The sequence below is a fragment of the Phlebotomus papatasi genome, chromosome 3, assembly GCF_024763615.1.
Source record: "Phlebotomus papatasi isolate M1 chromosome 3, Ppap_2.1, whole genome shotgun sequence".
Taxonomy (NCBI): Eukaryota; Metazoa; Arthropoda; class Insecta; order Diptera; family Psychodidae; genus Phlebotomus; species Phlebotomus papatasi.
In genome coordinates this window covers 600,749-621,335 of record NC_077224.1, presented here as the reverse complement: position 1 = coordinate 621,335, position 20,587 = coordinate 600,749, and the positions used below count along the sequence as shown (strand labels likewise).

General features: G+C 30.9%; 1 protein-coding gene across 14 annotated transcripts in view; it reads left to right on the top strand.

The window, feature by feature from the left end:
* LOC129806325 (nuclear factor of activated T-cells 5-like) overlaps window positions 1-20,587 on the top strand; it is a 74,602-nt gene that overhangs the window by 33,757 nt on the left and 20,258 nt on the right. For 8 of the 14 annotated variants that reach the window (XM_055854836.1, XM_055854835.1, XM_055854834.1 and 5 more), the window contains 6 exons: window positions 2,129-2,250; window positions 7,077-7,234; window positions 7,949-8,185; window positions 13,050-13,642; window positions 15,071-15,264; window positions 15,407-15,590. In XM_055854836.1, coding sequence (XP_055710811.1) covers window positions 2,129-2,250; window positions 7,077-7,234; window positions 7,949-8,185; window positions 13,050-13,642; window positions 15,071-15,264; window positions 15,407-15,590 — 1,488 coding nt within the window. The remainder of the gene's footprint in view (window positions 1-2,128; window positions 2,251-7,076; window positions 7,235-7,948; window positions 8,186-13,049; window positions 13,643-15,070; window positions 15,265-15,406; window positions 15,591-20,587) is intronic. The other 6 variants (XM_055854843.1, XM_055854842.1, XM_055854845.1 and 3 more) reach the window with 1 other exon arrangement.

Sequence of the window (20,587 nt, the reverse complement as noted above, 5' to 3'; positions counted from 1 at the left end):
TAATTGAAGTGATATGTATTTCTAGATGTACATATCGAAGTACACCACCCTGAGGATACCTGAAAAATAATCAGATCTTGCATAAGCATTTCTTGGTTTATCACAGGTCACAAATTTCGTTTGCACTTCCTGTTCTCTCGTTTATGGCCTCTCATTTATTGTTTAATAACGTCCTATAATTAATTTTCTTAATTTATATGACGAAATTTCAACAAATTCAATAGAGGAAATGAAGGTATTTGACAGAAGTGACGTTTAGTTAAGTGTGGAAAATCTTGAAATCTTGGTTCTTAGCTAAGACATTTTAAGTTCCATAAATATTTCGCGTCAGAATACGAAATCTTGATTTTGAAAATATTTGACAGCTTGAAATTTTGATCTTGATCTTAGTCTAAAGGCCTCTACACATTGGGAGCAATTATCATCAAAAATTGCATTTTTGACAGAATTTTGACGTTTCTGCTTACAGCACTGCAGCCAATTTCCTTCAAAAAAGTAATTTTTGACAAAAATTGTTCTCAATGTGTAGACACCTTTAGAATTGGAGCCATTATTTGCTAAATATTGGAAGACAATTCCATAATTTTAATAACTTTATTTGTAATGTATAAGCTGGCCCTCAAAGTGTCCAAAATTATAAGTTGTCTTAAATTACAAACAGTTCTCCTATCTGATATTATTATTATTTTCTGAAAGGTCTTCGAATCCCCGGACAAGTCCTAACTGTTTTGAACAGATTATGAACCGCGTATATGGCGATGCAAGATATTATGAAAAATCTTTTAGATAATCTATAAATAGGTCTAAATTGTTTTTAAATGTGAACCAGTTGTATTTGCGAAATGGTTGAACTTGTTAACACGCTTGATGAGCTAAACAACTTTATGGAACTGGACTAACAAATAATTCGACACTATTCTTGACGTGTAGCAACTAAGTCATTGATTTGAGCATTCTGCAAAGTTTAAACACTTTTTCAGCCATTTATGAGTATTAATCAACTATAATGTATTTGTATACACTTATCACAAATTCTGTCATTTACTGCATTCAATTGATGGGCAAAAACTGTAAGACAGGGGGTTTATATACAGAGAAAAAATCTGAGAATTTTCTTACTTGTTGCAGTTTTTTTTTCTGAGAATTAGTGACTCAAAAGTTGTTGCATCGCCCTGTAATAGCGTGCTAAATGGTGTTCAGTTGTTTTGATGTATAATTAACGATACTCACCGGTTTTCCCATCTGAATTCTTGCTATTGCCATTTGTGTGCTGGTACGATTGCAATCTCTTCAATTGATTACACTTTGACTTTCTGAGATATAGAATCAGTTTATTGTTGGAAAACAGTGAATACACATCGTCACATCTTTAAAAAAATTTATAAAATAAAAAATAAATTAATTAAATTTTTTGAGGAAAAAGTGAGAAAAATTGTTGAAAATATCGCTCTGAAAGTGTTAGGGTTGCAGACAATACATTAGTGAGGTAAATTCTTAAAAAAAAATTATCTGCGTTACAAAAATGCAATTTTTTTAATGTGGGAAAAAATATCAATGAAACGAAAAAATGACTAAAGGGAATATGATAAGTTGTTGCTTGCGTCCATGGCTATAATTGTTCCATTTTATCTGTATATGTGTATTTTTGAATCCATTAAATGTTTATTCTAGAAAATAAGGAGCAAAAAACTCAAAAAACGAATCACAAATAAGTCTCAAATCAATTGAAAAAGTGTCATTGTCCATGTAATTCCAATCGATACTGGTTGACTGTGAAGGCGATTGAAAATTAAGTGTTATAAATTGGTGTCACACGAAGTGGTTACTATTTTCTTTTTGAGTGATTATGTAAACATTTGAAATTATATATATTAAGTAAATAATACACAAGTATATGAATAATTGAAGACAGAAAAAAAAACAACAAGTAATTTGATAAAAATACTATAAATTGAGTCTATAAATCATAAAAGATTATTTGGTATTAAATTTATTAAATATTGGTATTATGTATAACTTTTCACTCACTTTCTCGTTCTTTTTTTTTTGTTGAAAATAAGATTCCGGCAAAAAGATTTGTTGTACACAAATATTTAACAAATAATTTTTTTATATTTTTATTTTACAGGAGTTAAAATGACTGTTGGCAATGGTGGTATGGCACAGAGAGCACACAGAAAAGTTCTAAGAATACCATCTAAGAGACATCCTGGAAAGTCATTACCTGGCAAATTACACTCCATGACAAGAGTAAGTGTTTAAAAGTAATTTTTTTAAGAATTTTCTTTGACAATTTATACGTCCAAGTTGTGTATCTAAAATTTGATATATCATTATCACCCATACACCTTCATGTCTAATCATATTTATTAATTTATATCTTCGGAAAAATTAAGAATATTATGTTTAATATTTGTATTTCGTGGAATATAATATAATTGATTTAACCCTTTAAGGACAAGAAGGTCAAAAATCGGGGGTCAGAAAAAATCTCTTTTTCTGACTTCTTAGAGCAAAACACAACTGTAGAAGGCCGTAGGAAAAATTTTGTTTTTGGGACACCGGTGTCCCTATCGTCCTTAAAGGATTAAATGAATATGAGGTATAGAAACTTTATAGAATTGAATTATTTTACTCTATTCATTCGCCCTTTTATTGAAAATTTGAAATATACATTAAATGGATGGATTGATACTTAAATTTCAGAATTCATATTTTGAAATTAGTTATAACTTGAATTTAATTGGATAAAACCGATTTAATGGTCCAATACAGAATTTGACCACTTTGGTAAATCATTTCCAGCGTTACCCTGTTTTATTTTTCACCGGTTCTCATAACCGATAGCAACTGGTTCAAAAATTGCCATTAAAAAAATATCTCAAGTTGCTGTAAAGATAATAGATTTTTTTTGTAGGAAAACACGAAAATAGCACAGGGTCCATGTTCTCGAAATCATGTGATATGAACCCGTATTTTCAAGTTATGTGTCAATTTTTTTTTAGATATCGTGATTTGCATCGACTATTGTCGTATCTGCATTTATTTTGTTTGTATCAGAATTTCTTGCATTCAGATGATGTTTGTATTGTTATTTACAAAAAATGCAAGTACGACAATGATCGATGCAACCGACGAAGTCTATAGCATCTATAGCTGTTTGTTTTTCAATAGGGAAAGGCTTTCAGACTTCGAACACTTCATATTTAATCCCATTATTCTTTCAGTGAATATAGTCTTATGGTAATACATTTTAAAAGCTAATCTAACACATTGCCTAAAAAAATTGGTCAAATTCATTAGAGGAACATGGGAAAAATATGATGTGTTCGAGGCCAGAATGTGTACGAAGCTTGAAGTCTTCCCCTAAGACTTTGTAAAATAAATTCATTTTTAGTCTGATTTAGTAAAAAAAAATATCCGTATTTTTGTTCGTATTATAAATAAGTAAATCCATATAATTTTGGAATGTACGTTATCTCAGAAAAATCGTTCAAGAATTTATACCTTCTTATAGGTAGATAAATTTAACCTTCAACTTAGTACACCTGAAGAAAAAATGAATTGTGATTATAAAGAGTATATCAGCAAGATACTCAGTTGAATTCACTTCATAAAATATCTGAAAATAAAAAAGGTCATTGAGCTTAATTTCGGTGATAATTTTCACACAAAAAAAAAGAAATACAAAAGGCAATTCATTGTAAAAACAGAAATCATTTGGTAGAGAAAAACAATTAAATATTTATAAATTCAAATAATATATAAACACATTGGAAAAAAAGTAAAAAAAAAAACAAAACAAAACGTTCGAATCCAAAGCTCATCAGGTAAAGCATCATGTTTAGTTTGACCACTTACTGGTTCTAATTTAACTGAGTTTTTCACATAGTTTTTCCTTTTTATTTTCACTGGTTCACCTCAAGTCAAGAATTCACACAATTGAATTTCCAAACCAATCAATTACTGATTGAATATTGGTTTTTTTTCTGGTTGAAACCATTGATAACCAGTTCGTGATTGTCCGGAAATCAAAGGTCTTTCAAAAGATTTTTTTCCCTCTCTTAAGGTGTCTACACATTGGGAGCAATTTTCGTCAAAAATTGCGTTTTTGACAGGAATTTGACGTTTCCCCCTACAACGCTGCAGGGAATTTCCTTCAAAAAAGCAATTTTTGACAAAAATTGCTCTCAATGTGTAGAGGTCATTATAGAGATCACACTCGGATTAGGGGAATTTTGTCTTTTCTTTCTGTTCTAAAATCAAACTTGTCAATGTTTTTTTTAGCTCGCATTAAGTTGCAATTGTATACGTGTTGCTCAGAAGAGTTATAGGTTTATGATTAAGAATAATAAACCTATCATTGTACACTCAGAAAAATAATTGAGTAAAACTTACTCGAATCGAGGTTGAATTAACTCTTATTCGTTGTGATTTTCCATTAACTATATTTTAGAGTTGATTTTACTTCTATTTAGGTGTAGAATTCGGAAGAGTTGATTTAACATTTTTTTTTCCTAAAATTTAGATGACAAATGAGTGTAAATAAGTCTTTTTATGATTGAAAATAACTCGTTTTAAGAGTTAAAATAACTCTTTCAAATCCCAAAATGAATAGGTTTTGCAATTTTTCGTTTTTTTATAATTTATCATTTTCTTTATTAATATTTTCTTGACGTTAAGTTCCCTATGTTAAGAGCGAAATATCACGTATGATGCACGCACATGTCTTCATAAAACACTGTTAGGCATATTTCTAGTTGATGTTCCATATGAACTTTGCCACACGAAAATCTTCTTGACTGAAGTATATTTTTAAAACAAAAACACTTACGCATATACTTCAGTCGAGATGATATTTTACATCGAAAAAGAGTAATAATTACATCGATATCCGACGAATTAATTCAACTCGCACGAAGAGTTGTTTCAACTTTTAACTCTATTTACTAAAATTTACAACGAAAAAGAGTAACAATTACATCGATATTCGTAGAGTTAATTCAACTCTGCTATAGAGTTGTTTTAACTTTTTAGGTTTTTTCTTAGTGTAGTAACTGCCTGGCTTTAAACGTCAAATTGTTTTGTCTTTTTTTTTCCAATAATTAACATGTAGGGTGGAATAACCGGCTATCGCCATGTTTAGGAAAAAATTAAATTCATTTAATCATAACTTTTGAATCCTTGTTACAAGATAAGTCAAATTTGACACAAAGTTACTTAGATGTATTGGCTCTAGATACGTGAAAACAATAATCCTAGAACATAACGCTGGACTACTTAAAAAACTGATTTTTATTAATAATGCAAAAATAACCATTTCGTCGCCACTTTTTACCACTTTTCGCCAGTTTTGTAAAATTTGTAACCACTTCTCGCCACCCACTTGAAAAGAACCACACTCGGTTATTTTAGGCAATGCTATGAAAAGAATACATTCACCATTTCTCTTTCCTTGTGATCACTTTATCATTACTCTCTTTAAATGATTTTTCTTCATTTTTATTTGAGAAATCAAATTATGGGGCTTTTGCAGAAAGTAAACAATGCAGATTTGACAACTGAGAATGTACGAAGTGAAGTTAGCGTCGCCTATTGAAAAGATATGGCGACAGGTGGTAAAATCAATTCCAGAATATTACCACTTCTCGCCATGCCTCATTTTTATACAAAAATAATATAAAATGAAATATTAATTGACTAAATACAAATTTTATGTATTCCACAAGTGCAATTAAATATTCAATAGACAAATTATTTACCCAAATAGGTATTTTTGGCCTGATGAAAATTTGACGACACTTAGTACATTTGGTAAGAAATGTTGGATTCGATGCACTTGCTTAAAATATTGCTCTAAAAAGTGATCAAAATCGTGAATCCAAAACGAATAATTATTATTTTTCGATTCTATGCGTAGAAGCAGAAACAATACAAAAAAATTGCGACTCATTTATTTCATAAATTGCGAAAAATAGCGATTTCAATGTAAGTGGCGAGAAGTGGGGCACTGGCGAGAACTGGTGATTCCACCCTATCCATCGCATTTCTTATTCCCGTTCCACTTTTTGTCAACCGGTCGCTATTAGCGTTTAAAAAAATGCTTTACTTAAGGCCTTAATAAGTGCTTATTAGGAACTTATTCTATGCACTTGGACAAAGCTCTTTGTTGAAAGTATAAATAATGCTTTTGATTATATCATTTCGGGTGACTCCTAACGTTAGCACTTCTTCTAAAGTCTGTATATTTCCACATTGTTGCAACAGTTGCTGATATAGATGATTTGGAAATTACAACAACTGTTGATCGAAGCGACGATATCTTAGCTTTGATCGAAATTTGATTTGTTCGAAATGTTTTTTGAATAAATGATAACCACTCTATGTTTGTCCGTTCATTCTTTTGCCCACAGATAATGGTCAAACGGTTATAAATGGCGACTTTGGGTCTTTGGTAGACCTATAATTTGATATACACGTGTAATTAAAATACTTAGCTTTTGTTTTTTTACCCTTCCATTTTATCTAAGTCTATTTACAATGCTGACCTTGAATTATTCCTGCTAAAGGTTTTCAAGGTCAAATGTTAAAAAGGCTCCTAATCTCTCTTTTTTAATTGCTTTATCCAATTAAACAATGCCCTAAAAATGCGTTAAAATGTGTTATACCCTCATTTAGGAATCGGTTGAAAACGAATATGCTTTGCTAAGCACAAGTATAACTATGATGAAATAAATCAAGTAAATTGTTATTTGAGAAATGTTTGAACTCGTTAGCACAATAATTATCTACGTGAGTGAGTCACTAAATAAATTTATTTCTCTAAAAATGAATGAGATTTTTGTTATGTATATTGTATGCCACAAAGTTGGAACGTTCCCATCTGGTTGGTACACTTTGTCGCTTTTTTTAATGCAAGAAATCGTTTTAAACGAAAGTGATTAGTAGATAAAATGTTGAGAAAATATTAAAATTTTGTTCTAGAAAATTGTATTTGAATTTATTCTTATTCGACCAAAAAAAAAGGAATATTAATAAAATTTATTAAACAACTTTTCGTGGTAATGTAATTGCAGATAGGACCTGGTAAAATTATTAAGAGTCATCCAGGGAAGAGGATTATTCAGAGGCAAACACCACCACCGTGTGATAATTCGAATGACAGTGGACTGGGTTTTGATCATCACCTTGAGATGCAATATTCAGTTGGTGTTAGGAATGCCCAAAATTCAAGGTGAGACATTTTAGTAAGAGAAAGAGAGAGAGAGAGATAAATCAGCCGTATAGAATATAAGAGATTGAATGTGTCACTGAAAAGTCTTGATTAATGTGAATTAGTATTTAGGAAATATTCGTTTCATATATTTATAATTTGCCAATCATATCCATTTGATTCTTTTTGACTTCATCATCATCATCTGGAACTGATAACTTATACTAAAGTGTTTGTTATATAATTTTTCCTCCTTCTCTCTATTATATGTGGTTCATTCCTTGATTTAGTTCTATCATTCTCTAATCATGTCTAATTGAATTTTTATTCATGCGCTCGCTGAATCGTTGATTATTTTGTTGTTAATATAGTGATTGTTGCCAATTTGTAATGCTTTGTGAGACACAAAAAAAAGCAGATGGTGAAAAAAGTTTCAGTCGATGCTAAGCCTTTTATTTATTTTTTTTAAAATTATTTTGCAAGGAAAGAAACTATTAAAAGACTTTTGAATGTGTCCATATTTGAATGTTCTATTAGATTTTTCTTGTCATCGTGTATTAGTTCAGCTTCGTAAAACTATTAAAAAAGAAAAGTCACATTAGTTAGTTGAGGGTTAATCGAGAGGGGGATGATGAAATTTTGGCAAGATGACCAAGTGCACGAAAAAAAACATACATTTTGGAAAGAAATTTTTGAGTAAAATTTCTGTGATAACATTGCGTCCGAAATCTACAGATCGAATGTGACTGATGATGGAAATGATGATGATGGCCGTAAAAGAGAAATTGCAGTAAAGGCAACAACTGTAACAAAGCGTCGCAAAGTAAACAAAATGAAGGTACAGGTGGATGATGATTCATGCAGTAATGATGCATTCGCTTTTTCTAAACGTACATCAAGACGTGGAAAATCAACATCAACATCTACGACATGTGCTCAAAATTCATCAAATCCTTCCCCTCCCAACAATAAGTAAGCATCCTCATCTCTTACATTGCAACAAAATCTCATTTTTTTTCTTCTTATTTTACTGTCTTTTTACGAAGTTGAGTGATAAATTAGGACAGAATCATATAGACCGTCATGCATTTACTCTTATAGCACTTTTCACAAGTTTACGCACTTTAATCGCAATTTTCAGAAAAATTAGAAATTATTGAACTTGAAAAAACCGGACCATGAGGTGTACGTCTCGGCTAAACAGTGATATTCATGCTAAACGCTTATCTGAGATTCTCTATAATGAACCCAAACAGAAATAGATTTTGATTCTCCAATAGTGTCTTGGATAAAAATGGAACTCTATTTGCACAAAAAATCGCTGAAGTTCGAAGAATTCAAATTCAATTTCGAATTTTCATACTAAATTTTCGAACAAGGTGGCGAAAATTTAACAAATATCACACTAAAAAGCTGACAAAAGAGTTACTGAGCCCGATCACAAGTAGATTTTGATTCTCCAATAGTGTCTTGGATAAAAGTTAAATGGAACTCTATTTGCACTATTATTTTCGAATTTTTCAAGATCTACTTCTGTACGGAAAGAATCTCAGTTTTTGTGGTAAGGGCATCTGCACACTCTTCCCGCACAGAAGTAGATCTTGAAAAATTCGAAAATCTATTTGAAGATCCAAAAAAGAGACTTTCTTGCTTTTTAATACTTTCGCAAGGTGGCGGAAGTTACATCCTGTTCGAATTTCGAAGTACTCAAGTGTCAAAATGTGACGATCTTTACATTATTGTGAGGAAAAAAACAGAACAACGACGTTTACTGGTCTTGCCCCAGTATTTAATCACTCCATAATCACTGAGTAACTCTTTTGTCAGCTTTTTATTGTGATATTTAATAAATTTTCCCCACTTTGTTCGAAAAATTAGTATGAAAATTCGAATTTGAATTTGAATTCTTCGAACTTCAACGACTTCTTGTGCAAATAGAGTTTCATTTACCTTTTATCCAAGACACTATTGGAGAATCAAAATCTACTTGTGTTTAGGCTCATTATCAGTTTCTTCTTAGCCGAGACACTTTTATATTACTATACTACAGCTATGAACAGACGGTTCGTTACCACTTTTGCTAATATCTCTAATAAATTTCTCTACTAAAAAAATTGTGACATTGCGATTTTTCCTGGTAATCATGATAAAAATGTGTAAATTTGAGAATGAAAATCTGTAAGGGATTTTGTCATTGACGGTTAATATGAATCTATCTTAATTGTTGATAATGGATTGATGGTTTATTTATTGGAATATGTTGGTGAAAGAATTTTGTAATATATTTAATTGAATATGAGAAATCTGAACAATTGATATCTGAAAACAAATATTTATACATTACTCTAAACATTCTTGATAATGATAACAAATCCTGCTTTGAGGAAAAAAAAACGACTTGTAAATTGCTCTCTTGCCTTGTCTCTCGTTAGAGGTTTCGCTTGTGAAATTTGTCTTACGATGCCACAATTTTTTTTTTTTAATTTTTGTTAGAAAATTCACTTTGTTTGATTAATCTTTGCTCTTTGATGACAGTTTTAGAGTCACAAGACTTCAGGGCTTTTAGTGACAGACAAGGTGGGATTATAAACAAAATGCAATATCTGTCCTAAATTTTCACTTTTATCTTCTTTTTCGTATCATCATGTGTGTGAGAGTGAGGTACAGTTTTGACTAAAAAAAAACACAAAAAATCGCAGGATTTTTTTTTTCAATTTGCAGTGTAAAATAAACCATCAATTTGTAAATTTTTCTTATCATTTTCTCAATTCATTAATTCATTGAATTTCACAAAAGCATGTGTATGGATTTCATTAACTTCCATTGAAGAATTCCCTGTGCTTCTTTCTGTATTTACGCTTCTGCCTATTTTCAAGTGTCAAGAAAAAGATTGCAGTCAATTTGTGCTATTTTATCAGGCAGATACAATTTTACCATTCTATGTTATGAAATAAAATTCTCAATGCACCATTTTGAATGCAATAACCATGGGGATGACATTAGCTCTGAAAAATGCGACCGGTTTTAGTGTATTTTTTTCCCTGTTTTCGTACACATTTCACGAGATATCTCCAAAACTACGTACGTTGCCAATTTAGGGTTTTCGGTTGCCTCTACGTTATTAAATTGGCTTTTATTTTGTATTAGTATTTTTTGCTAATTCATTCTACAATGACAGAAAACAGCTAATAAACTCAAAAGTTTTTTCGGATCGCTAGAAACATATGGGAAACATAGGAAATCTCATGCCCCTGGCACTAACATTGAGAAATATTTTTCGTAATAATGGTTACACTTTTTACGTGTAAAAAATATCTGAACAATTTTTCATGTTAATTTTAAAACTATAGGGGTAGATTTTATTTTCGTAAGGGTATTTGTAACCCCTACATAGGCGACGACTTTCAGACTTCGCAAACACTCTGGCTTCGAACTCTTCATATTTTTCCCATATATATATAAAAAAAAATAGGTCAGTAAATGAATAGGTAAAGAATATGAAGTGTTAGAAGCCAGACCCTGTGCGAAACCTGAAAGTCTTGCCCCTCATTGATTTCGGTACATTAATTGTAAGGGTTAAATTTAGAATTTCCTCAGAAAGGGAATTTTTCAATTTAGGGGAAAGCGCGCTACTTTCGGACGATATATGCTTCGAACAATTCATTTTTCTCAATGTGTTATAAATGAATTTGGCCCATTATAATATTATATTTTAATAACTAATCCAATGCCTCAAATCTTCAGAAAAGAGCTATGGGTGAAATCTAAAAGGAACATACACTGAGAGAAATCCGAAAAAGTCAAAATAACATTCCGGAAATGTTAATTTTACCCTGCAGTATTGATCCGAAATCAGCGTAAATATTACCCTTTTAAGGTGCATTATGGGTTAAAGTTACCCTTTTTCATGTTTATTTTACCCTCAAAAGATGAGAAATTAACATTAAAAAATGTTGATATATTTTTACACCCGAAAAGTGTTAAAGTTATGACGAAAAAAAGTTAATCGTAGCCTCTTTTTTTCTCAGTGTAGAGAAAAAATTAAATTGTTCGAAGCTTGAGTTGTCCGAAGGTAGCGCGCTTTCCCCTAGTGATTTTCGTCACAGCCTCGGAAAGTCATCTCAACATATAGGATAGTGGCTTCTTTGACTTAGCGTCACATTAAATTATTTATTTATTTATTTATTTATTTATTCTTTTTTGGCTGATATTCTTCACAATACCTTTTTTTAATTTTCTCAATAAGTCAACCTCTGGTATGCATCAGACTTTAATTTGGTACATTTAGATCTTAGCCTTGTTGATAGGAAAAAAAACTTGAACCTCTTGACCCGAGCAATAAAGGATCCAAGAATAAATCTTAAAATTTGCATAAATCTGGTCCTAAATGTCAGAATTTGATGATCTTGAGTGATCTGCAAAGGTCTCGGAAAATGCCATACCTCTTTAGGATATTAAAATCTCATTCGACAGCTGCTACTGGCGATTTAGTAGTAAAATAGAATTTCGAAAATTCGATTTCGAGATTTAAAAATAGATCCCAAAATTGTCATAACTCACGTTTTAGTTGTCAGAATTTGACGATCTTAAGTGATGTGGATAAAAACTACAACTCTTCAGATAATCGAAAATTTTTACGATATAATAAAAAAAAAACCCGTCTAATCGAAAATCGATTTTAGAAAATTCGATGTTGAATATTTTAACCCTCTAACGGTGTTTTCTTTAATATGCGAAAAAAAGTTCTAAAAAAATGTTTTCTAGGATAATTATGATCCAATAAAGTCGAAACAACCATCACTATCTTTTTTAGTTTAGGCGCTAGGTGAGAAAATATAAAAATTTTTTGAATTTTTTTTTGCTTCTAAAATTCACATTTTTAGTTTTTTCAAATTTTTTAAATGAAATATACAAAGTAGAATGACATATCTTTCAGTAAAAAATAAATTTATTTTAGTCAGATAACTTTAAATCGGCATTTTTATGGAAATTGGAAATTAGTTTTTTTGCACAAATATTTTTTGTTGCTTTTTCTCTGACCTGTCACACAAAACTGGGAATAGCAATAAAACGAAGAGTCAAAATGAGTTCAAACTTTCAAGAGATGTTTATAGGACTATTTCCGAGGACACTATAGCACTTTTAATTAAATAAAACCTTTATTGTCGCTGTAAATGTGATTTTTGTGAAGACCGCCTGGAGGCGGTCTTACCCGTTAGAGGGTTAATCTTTTCTGGGCTTATCAATATCATGGACCACAATTTTGTGTATTCGGGCGTTTATGACACAAAATTCGAATAGTTTTATTTTAAATAATTTACAATAAAATGGATTCAGTTCAGCTCCAACGTCATTTCTAATGCATATTAATGGAATTTATGATATACCACGTGTTTTAATATCAATTTAATTGTTGCTTTCAGGCAATTCTTTCATTAATTCCTAAACGATTTTCTCATGTTTTTTTTTAGAATAATTCTTTATGTTTCATCTTCTTGAATGCAAAAGAAAAAAAAGCACAGGGTTTATTGATGATGTTGAATATGTGTAAAATTCTTTCAATAGAATATCTTCTTCATCTTAAGAGGATTTTCCGTGAATAAATCTATATGTAAAAACCCAAAAGATTGTCATAAAAAGTTGTGTAGGGGTTTATTTAGTATAAAGAAATAAATTCGTCTTGTTTTAATATATTTTTTATGCATGAAAAAAAAAGAATGGTAAAATTGCGTCACCCTGTGAGTATGATTGAAAAAAATAAATAAAATAAAATTACAGTGAGATTGTATATTTTATTTAATTCTTGGAAGAATGCAATTATACATCCCATTTACAGACTAATGGCAGCTCCGCGTCATGGAATGTCACGACCACTTGTGCGACGTGCCATGGGTCCGGTGAATCTGCAAACCCAAATTGGTGGTATCTCCAAGAATGGACAGTATCAGTTGCAAATAGTGGCACAGCCGGAGCAACAGCACCGGGCTAGGTATCAGACTGAGGGTAGCCGAGGAGCTGTGAAGGATCGCAGTGGAAATGGTTTTCCCATTGTCAAATTGGTGGGATATGACAAACCGACGGTGCTGCAAGTGTTCATTGGAACGGATGTGGACAGAGTGGCGCCACATATGTTCTACCAGGCATGCAAAGTGTCTGGCAAAAATAGTACTCCATGCGTAGAAAAGAAGGTGGATGGTACGATGGTGATAGAGTTAGAGTTGAAGCCCGAACAGGATATGACTGTGACGTGTGACTGTGTTGGAATTCTCAAGGAGCGAAATGTCGATGTTGAACACAGATTTCCGGATCAGTCGACGCCGAGGAGCAAGAAGAAGTCCACAAGATGTCGCATGGTCTTCAGGACAATTGTTACTAATGACGATGGCACAACAGAATCACTTCAAGTCTGCTCTCAACAGATCATTTGCAGTGAGTACAAAATCAATAATAATTTTATTTATTTTTTGATAACTTTTTAAATGTCTTCTACATTTTATTGTATTTTTTTGATTTAGTAAAATTGTGAATTTTAGCTTTTTGCGCAGTTTCGATCGGTTTTTAAATTTCGGTGCGGTGTTTAAAAAAATTCAAAACCATTCCAATGCTGAGAGAAATCCAAAAAAGTTAAAATTACATTCCGAAAATATTAATTTTACTCTGCAATATTGATCCGAAATCGGTGTAAATATTAAAAGCGGTCAGTTAAAAATGAAAAGTGATTAGCAAAAAATGAAACACTATCAGTAAAAAATAAAAAAGTGGTCAGTAAAAAATAAAACATGATCAGTAAAAAGTAAAAGATGATCAGTAAAAAACAAAAAGTGGTCAGTAAAAAATAAGAAGTGGTCAGCAAAAAATTAAAAATGAGCAGTAAAAATATTCAATTTGGTCAGTAAAAACTTAAAAATTATCAGTAAAAAAATTTAAAACAGCAGTAAAAAATAAAAAATGAGCAGTAAAAAATAAAAAGTGGTCAGTAAAAAATTAAAAAGTGATCAGCAAAAAATTAAAAATGAGCAGTAAAAAAAATGGTCAGTAAAAAATACAAAGTGATCAGTGAAAAATAAAAATTGGTCAGCCAAAAATTAAAAAAGAGCAATAAAAAATTAAAAATGGTGAGCAAAAAATTAAAAGTGAGCCGTAGAAAATCAAAATAATAATAATAAAATAATAATTAAAATAAATAATTTTTTGCCGACCACTTCTTATTTTTAACTTACCACTTTTAAGTTTTTACTCACCTTATTTAATTTTTTACTGCTCATTTTTAATTTTTTACTGACCACATTTAATTTTTTACTGTTCACTTTTAATTTTTTACTGCTCAATTTTAATTTTTTACTGATTATATTGAATATACTGCTCGTTTTCAATTTTTTTGCTGATCACTTTTTATTTTTTACTGGTCATTTTTAATTTTTTACTGCTTTTTTAATTTTTTTGCTGTCCATTTTTAATTTTTTGCTGATCAACTCAAATATTTTTACTGCTCATTTTTAATTTTTTATTGACCATATTTTCTTTTTACTGACCATTTTTATTTTTTTACTGATTACTTTTTAATTTTTACTGATGAACTCGAATACATCTACTGATCAATTCGAAGATTTTACTGACCAAATTTAACTTTTTACTGACCAAATTTAACTTTACTGACAAAATTTAACTTTTTACTGACAAAATTGAAAATTTTTACTGATCATTTCGAATTATTTGCTGATCAAATTTAATTTTTTGCTGATCACTTTTGACTTTTTACTGACCATTTATTTTTTTTCCTTTAATAAATAAAATATATCAAGATATTTTAAAGATGAAATCGTAACGAATGCCAATATGATGTTTTTTTTTTTCCAGCCCAACCACCAGGGGTTCCGGAAATTTGCCGAAAGTCCCTGACATCGTGCCCTGCATCTGGAGGATTGGAACTCTTTGTAATTGGTAAAAATTTCTCAAAAGATACTCGTGTTGTCTTTCAAACACAGAAACTCTCATCGGGTGAAGTGATATGGCAAGAAATGGTTATTCCGGATAAAGAGTACTTGCAACAGGTATGCAATTTTTATTTTTTGCTTTATTTTATTTCTCTTTATTTTGTTCTGCAATCAAGTCTTGAGTGAGAGATTGAGTTTTTAATTGGTGACCTTGATATTTATAGAATTCTATAATGGCTGTTTCTTTTTTTTTGTGCAGACTCATCTGATATGTACAGTGCCACCGTACATGACCACAGAACTGCCTGAACCGGTGAATGTTCACTTGTTTATTGCGGCAAGTGGCAAAAAAAGTGAATCCCACAATTTTATGTATACACCGAATAATGCAAATGCCGGAGCTCTTGCAGCTGCCACAACGCGATCATTGTCACAACAGCAAGGTATATTTTACAAATTTCAATTTAATTCATTTGCTTTTATCTTTTTTTTACTTTTCTTATGTAAAAACAAAAACCAAGAAAAAGAAAGAGAGAAAAATCCTTTTGCGAATTTTTTGAGTAAAAGAAACAAAAGGAAGTTGTTTTTTTTTTGATCATATTGTTCAGAAATGGTCAAAAAATGGATTTATTGGAGTTTATATTTCATGTTTCATTGCAGTCACGTTCATTTCTTTTCTCATTGTCATGCGCATTGAAAATGTTTTACAGAATTTTTGTGGAATTTGTCAGAGATTTGTTTGTCGTTTTTTTTTAATTGTAATATTTTTTTTTGCAAAATAAGAAAATGCAACAAAAAAAAAGATTAAATAAACATGACTAATTTTTAGCTAACTTGCTCGGGATAATAATATTCTCTATAATAATAATTGTTTTTGCCTCAATGTGAAACTAAATAGAATCCAATAAATCCAAAACAAAATGCATGCATTTAACAATTTAAAAGAAAAAGCTTCCCTGTTAGACTAACACTGACCAAAAAAAAAAGAAATAATTTTGAGTGATGAACTTATCTTCGATGATCAAAACAACTCTGCAGAGTGTTTGTGTCCGGAGAGTTAAATTTTGTTTGACATTGCAATATTGATAACAAATAGTAATTCTTTTACCGGGCAGATTTTGAGTGTGGTGGCCGGTTGTTGTTTGAATGAATTGTTTGAGTGAGATTTTTTAGAGTTGAGTGCTACAAAATATATTGCTTATTTTTCTTACTCAATAAATACAAAATGGGGGATAAACACTTTTTTGTTATAAAAAGAAAACTCTCTGCAATTTAATTATTACTCTTTGATGCAATATTTACAAGAATTTTAGAGCACTTGATGTGGAAAACTATAAATGAGTGATTGCTTAGGGATTTTATCTTTCTGGTCTAGGTGAACAAATGATGCAAAATAATTTTGTAATTTACAGCTGTAAAATTTTATTTTGGATTTTTGCAGTAAAGTCATAAATAAAAATTAACTCATAAATTTTATTGAGTGATTTGTGTATGAGAAGAGGAATGAATGAAGAAAAATGCGTTGGACTTTGTGATGGATATTTGATTACAAATGAGTATTTTTTTCTTTTTAATTTGAAGTAAAATTTTGATTTATCAATTATTTGGAACTCCTACAGTTTAAAGCATTTGTTTTTACTGCATCATATGCTTCAAAAAGGTTGTAATGAGAATTCTGATACTGTTCATTCATATATTTTAAGCCACGCCCCTTAAGAAGTTAAGGCCTAAAGGTGTCTACACATTGGGAGCAATTTTCGTCAAAAATAGCGTTTTTGACAGAAATTTGACGTTTTTCCCTACAACGCTGCAGGGAATTTCCTTCAAAAAAGCAATTTTTGACAAAAATTTCTCCCAATGTGTATAGGCCATAAAGGGTTGACAGATTTGGTTTTTTTTTTATTTATTGGATGGGATGTTTCATGGGATATGTGAAACAAGTTTGTTGAAAATTCCAATAATGATCATCAATAAAAACCAGTGATAAGCCTAGATCAGTTTATAGAGGTGCGATTCCTTCATTGCAAATTTGGATTGTGGCAAACTCGAACGATATTTATAAATAAATAATGCAAATTTCGTATAATTCTTAAACTGTAAGTAACATATTATCGTTATTAATAAGGAAAATTGGATGAGAAATGCATAAAAGTGTCTGAAAATCTTTAAAGTCGATTATCTCAGAAACTATGAGAGATAGAGGCCTCAAACTTTACATCCATTTAGAGCCTCTTTCAGGCTTGAGATGTGCAAAATTTCACTTGAAAATGAAAAAAATTGGATGAGAAATGCATAAAAGTGTGTGAAAATCTTTAAAGTCGATTATCTCGGAAACTATGAGAGATAGAGGCCTCAAACTTTACATCCATTTAGAGCCACTTTTTAAGAAGTGAAAACACGGGATTTTGACCTTTGATCTTCTCCTCCTTTATTCCTTGTCAATGTTTCGGAGCTTGATGGCTCCTTCTTCAGGTATGGAAAAAGAATGGTGGGAAAAGGATGTCAGGGAACTGGTTCACTACTACTTTTTCACAAATGGATGAAGTGGACATCACGATGGTCAGATTCCCAATCTGACTTGAAGTATCTCGAGAAATCATGGAGCAATCTCCAACATTTTTTTTTTTAATTGGTCTACTCAAATAGCGCTACAACATAAACATAAATTGGTTCAAATTGCATAGGCCAATTTCGAGAAAACCTAGAAAAATTGGTTTTAAACCGGTTTAGAACCGGTTTTTAAAAAAACTAATAGCATAGAAATCGTCGTACGTGCAAGTAGATATATTTAAAAGAAAAATTATGAAGATATCTCTTTCCAAACCGGAGATATTGCGTACTACGGACGGCCAGACGGCCGGCCGGACCCGAAAATGGCGGACTACCATTTTCGGTATCAAAGATGTTCAAAACATATACCCTGTGAATTTCAGCTCGATCGGAGCACTTTTAGAAAATCGGAGTATCACAATAGGTGTGATTATGAAGAAATCACACCTAAAATGGGGGTAGGGGAAACTGGGGCACCACCAAACACGGGGTAGCACCAAACACTAATTTTTATTTCTAAACTACTTGGAATATCTCGACCATTTCTTCAGTGGACAAACATTCCTATAATGCCTAAAAATTTTTATAAGTCTTATCCTCTGAAGTCGAATATCCTATTAAAAAATTGCAGTGTTTGGTGCTACCCCGTGTTTGGTGGTGCCCCAGTTTCCTCTATGTCATAAAAAATAAAACATGCCACGTTGACATTTGTTGAATTAAAAAAGAAAATCATATCGCTAATTCACGGAATCACCGCAAATGGCGTTATTATCAAAATATTTTGAAATTTTCATTTTTGTTACGATTCTGGGTAGAATATTACCTGTCAACCACTCGTAACCACTATAAGTTAGCTCACGACCGAAGGAATGGTAAAATGTGCTCCTTGGTCCAACACTAAGAAAGAAAGAGAGTGCAATTAACATTGTTTCCTCAGAACTTTAACACATTTTCAGTGTCTCTATATGCAAAAACGCAGGAGCATGACATTTCCTATGTTTTCCATATGTTTCTGTAGCGCGCCGAAAAAACTTTTGGGTTTATTAGATGTTTTCTGTCAGTGTAAAATGAATTAGCAAAAAATATAAATGCAAAATAAAAACCAATTTAATATTGAATAGGCAACCGAAAACCCCAAATTGGCAAACTACGTAGTTTTGGAGATATCTCGCGAAATGTGTACGAAAACAGGGAAAAATTTACACTAAAATCGGTCGCATTTTTCAGAGCTAATGTCACCTCCTGCAAAAACGTATGGAAAAATGAAATGTCGAGAGGCCCCCCTGAAGAAAAGTCTATTTTTCCGTTCACTATCTGCTACAACTCATTAGACTGAAAATTCCTCCAAAACGGTCTGAATAATTTTGTGAGAAAATATATTTAACCCATTCAGTCAATGTACCAGAAATACTTGAGATAGAATGTTCATATTTAGGGATTAGTTTCCTACAGATTAGTAGATGATTTTTTTGAAAAGAAAAAAATTTTATCTCATATGGGGGCGCGGGGAGCCTCTGTCAAACACACGTCTTAACGGTCACTGAATTTAAATTCTATGCATTAATTCATTACAAACTCTATTGCTTTAGATAGAGTGACTATCCAAGAACACCAATTGGGAACTAGAATTCAAATCAGGTAAGAGGAAAGAGACCAATTTTAACAAATTCGACGGGATGTCGTATTTTCCGTTCGCCATTTTGAGCAAAAATTTTGCATCACCTTCCGCGAAGCAAGAAAATAATAACAAAATTTTCGTCTCTGTCGGACTATTTTTCTCAAGTAATTGAATAACTAGCGTTACTAAAAATCCATTCCTGACAGCAATTCGGATAAAAATTGGCCAGGAATAAATTATCAAAAATCACTCAATTTGCGTATGATGTATAATACCATGGTAAGGAATGGGTTAAATTTAGTACTGTTTGTAATTGAATGGGTGTGGCCTAAAATTGTGGATGGAACTTCTATTTCCGAAATCCTAATATTACCTTCTTGCAAAATATGGTGTCAAAAAAAAAGCTTTAAATTGTAGCTATGATCAATAAATCCAAAAATATTTCATAAAATTGAATAATCTTGGATTTTTTTTTTAAATCTTTCAAATTTAATTTTACAAATGAATGAAATGTGATTTTATGTGAAAATATGTTTGAGCGTCTTTGAATGTTCAGAGCAGAGTTTTCTTGATCATGGAAGACTTTAGAGAGAATAAAAACTAAATGCAAGAGATGAAAAAGATGTTCCGACGGAATATTTTTCTTTCCTCACTAAATTTTGTTGAAACATTTGACAAGAATCTTTATAATATGAACTTAAATCATTTCTTTTTCATTGCTAGGGAAACTAAAATAAAATAAAATGTAGAATTGGTGGATTGAAATATTAGAATATTTATTTTTTATTAATATTTTTTATTTTTTGCAAATAGTTATTTTCCATTTGTCACAGTGAAAATAAAAAAAAGAAGTTATTGCATTTGCAGTAATGATGAAATAAATAAATAAATTTATTGCAAAATGAATGGAAAATGATTTGTTAAAAAAAAGTAATTTATAAACAAAAAAAATTTATTATTTTCATTTTCTCTGTAAAATGTTTAAAAGAAACGATTATATTTGATTCTAGTTGAAACGGTTAAAATTTCACGATAGATAAAAAAAACGATTTAAAGCCAGTTCTATTTGCTCTTCCTCTAAAAGCAAAATACAGGTAAAAACACATTCCTGATATTTTTTACTAATTACACTTTTTTCTTATATTTCAAAGAATATATTTCTTATATTAATTATGCAAAAAAACAACACATTGTCTATTTATATGAATTGATTTTTTTTAAAAAGAATCTGTTGCTCTTTTTCCAGAAAAGATCAACAATTTGTATCTTTTT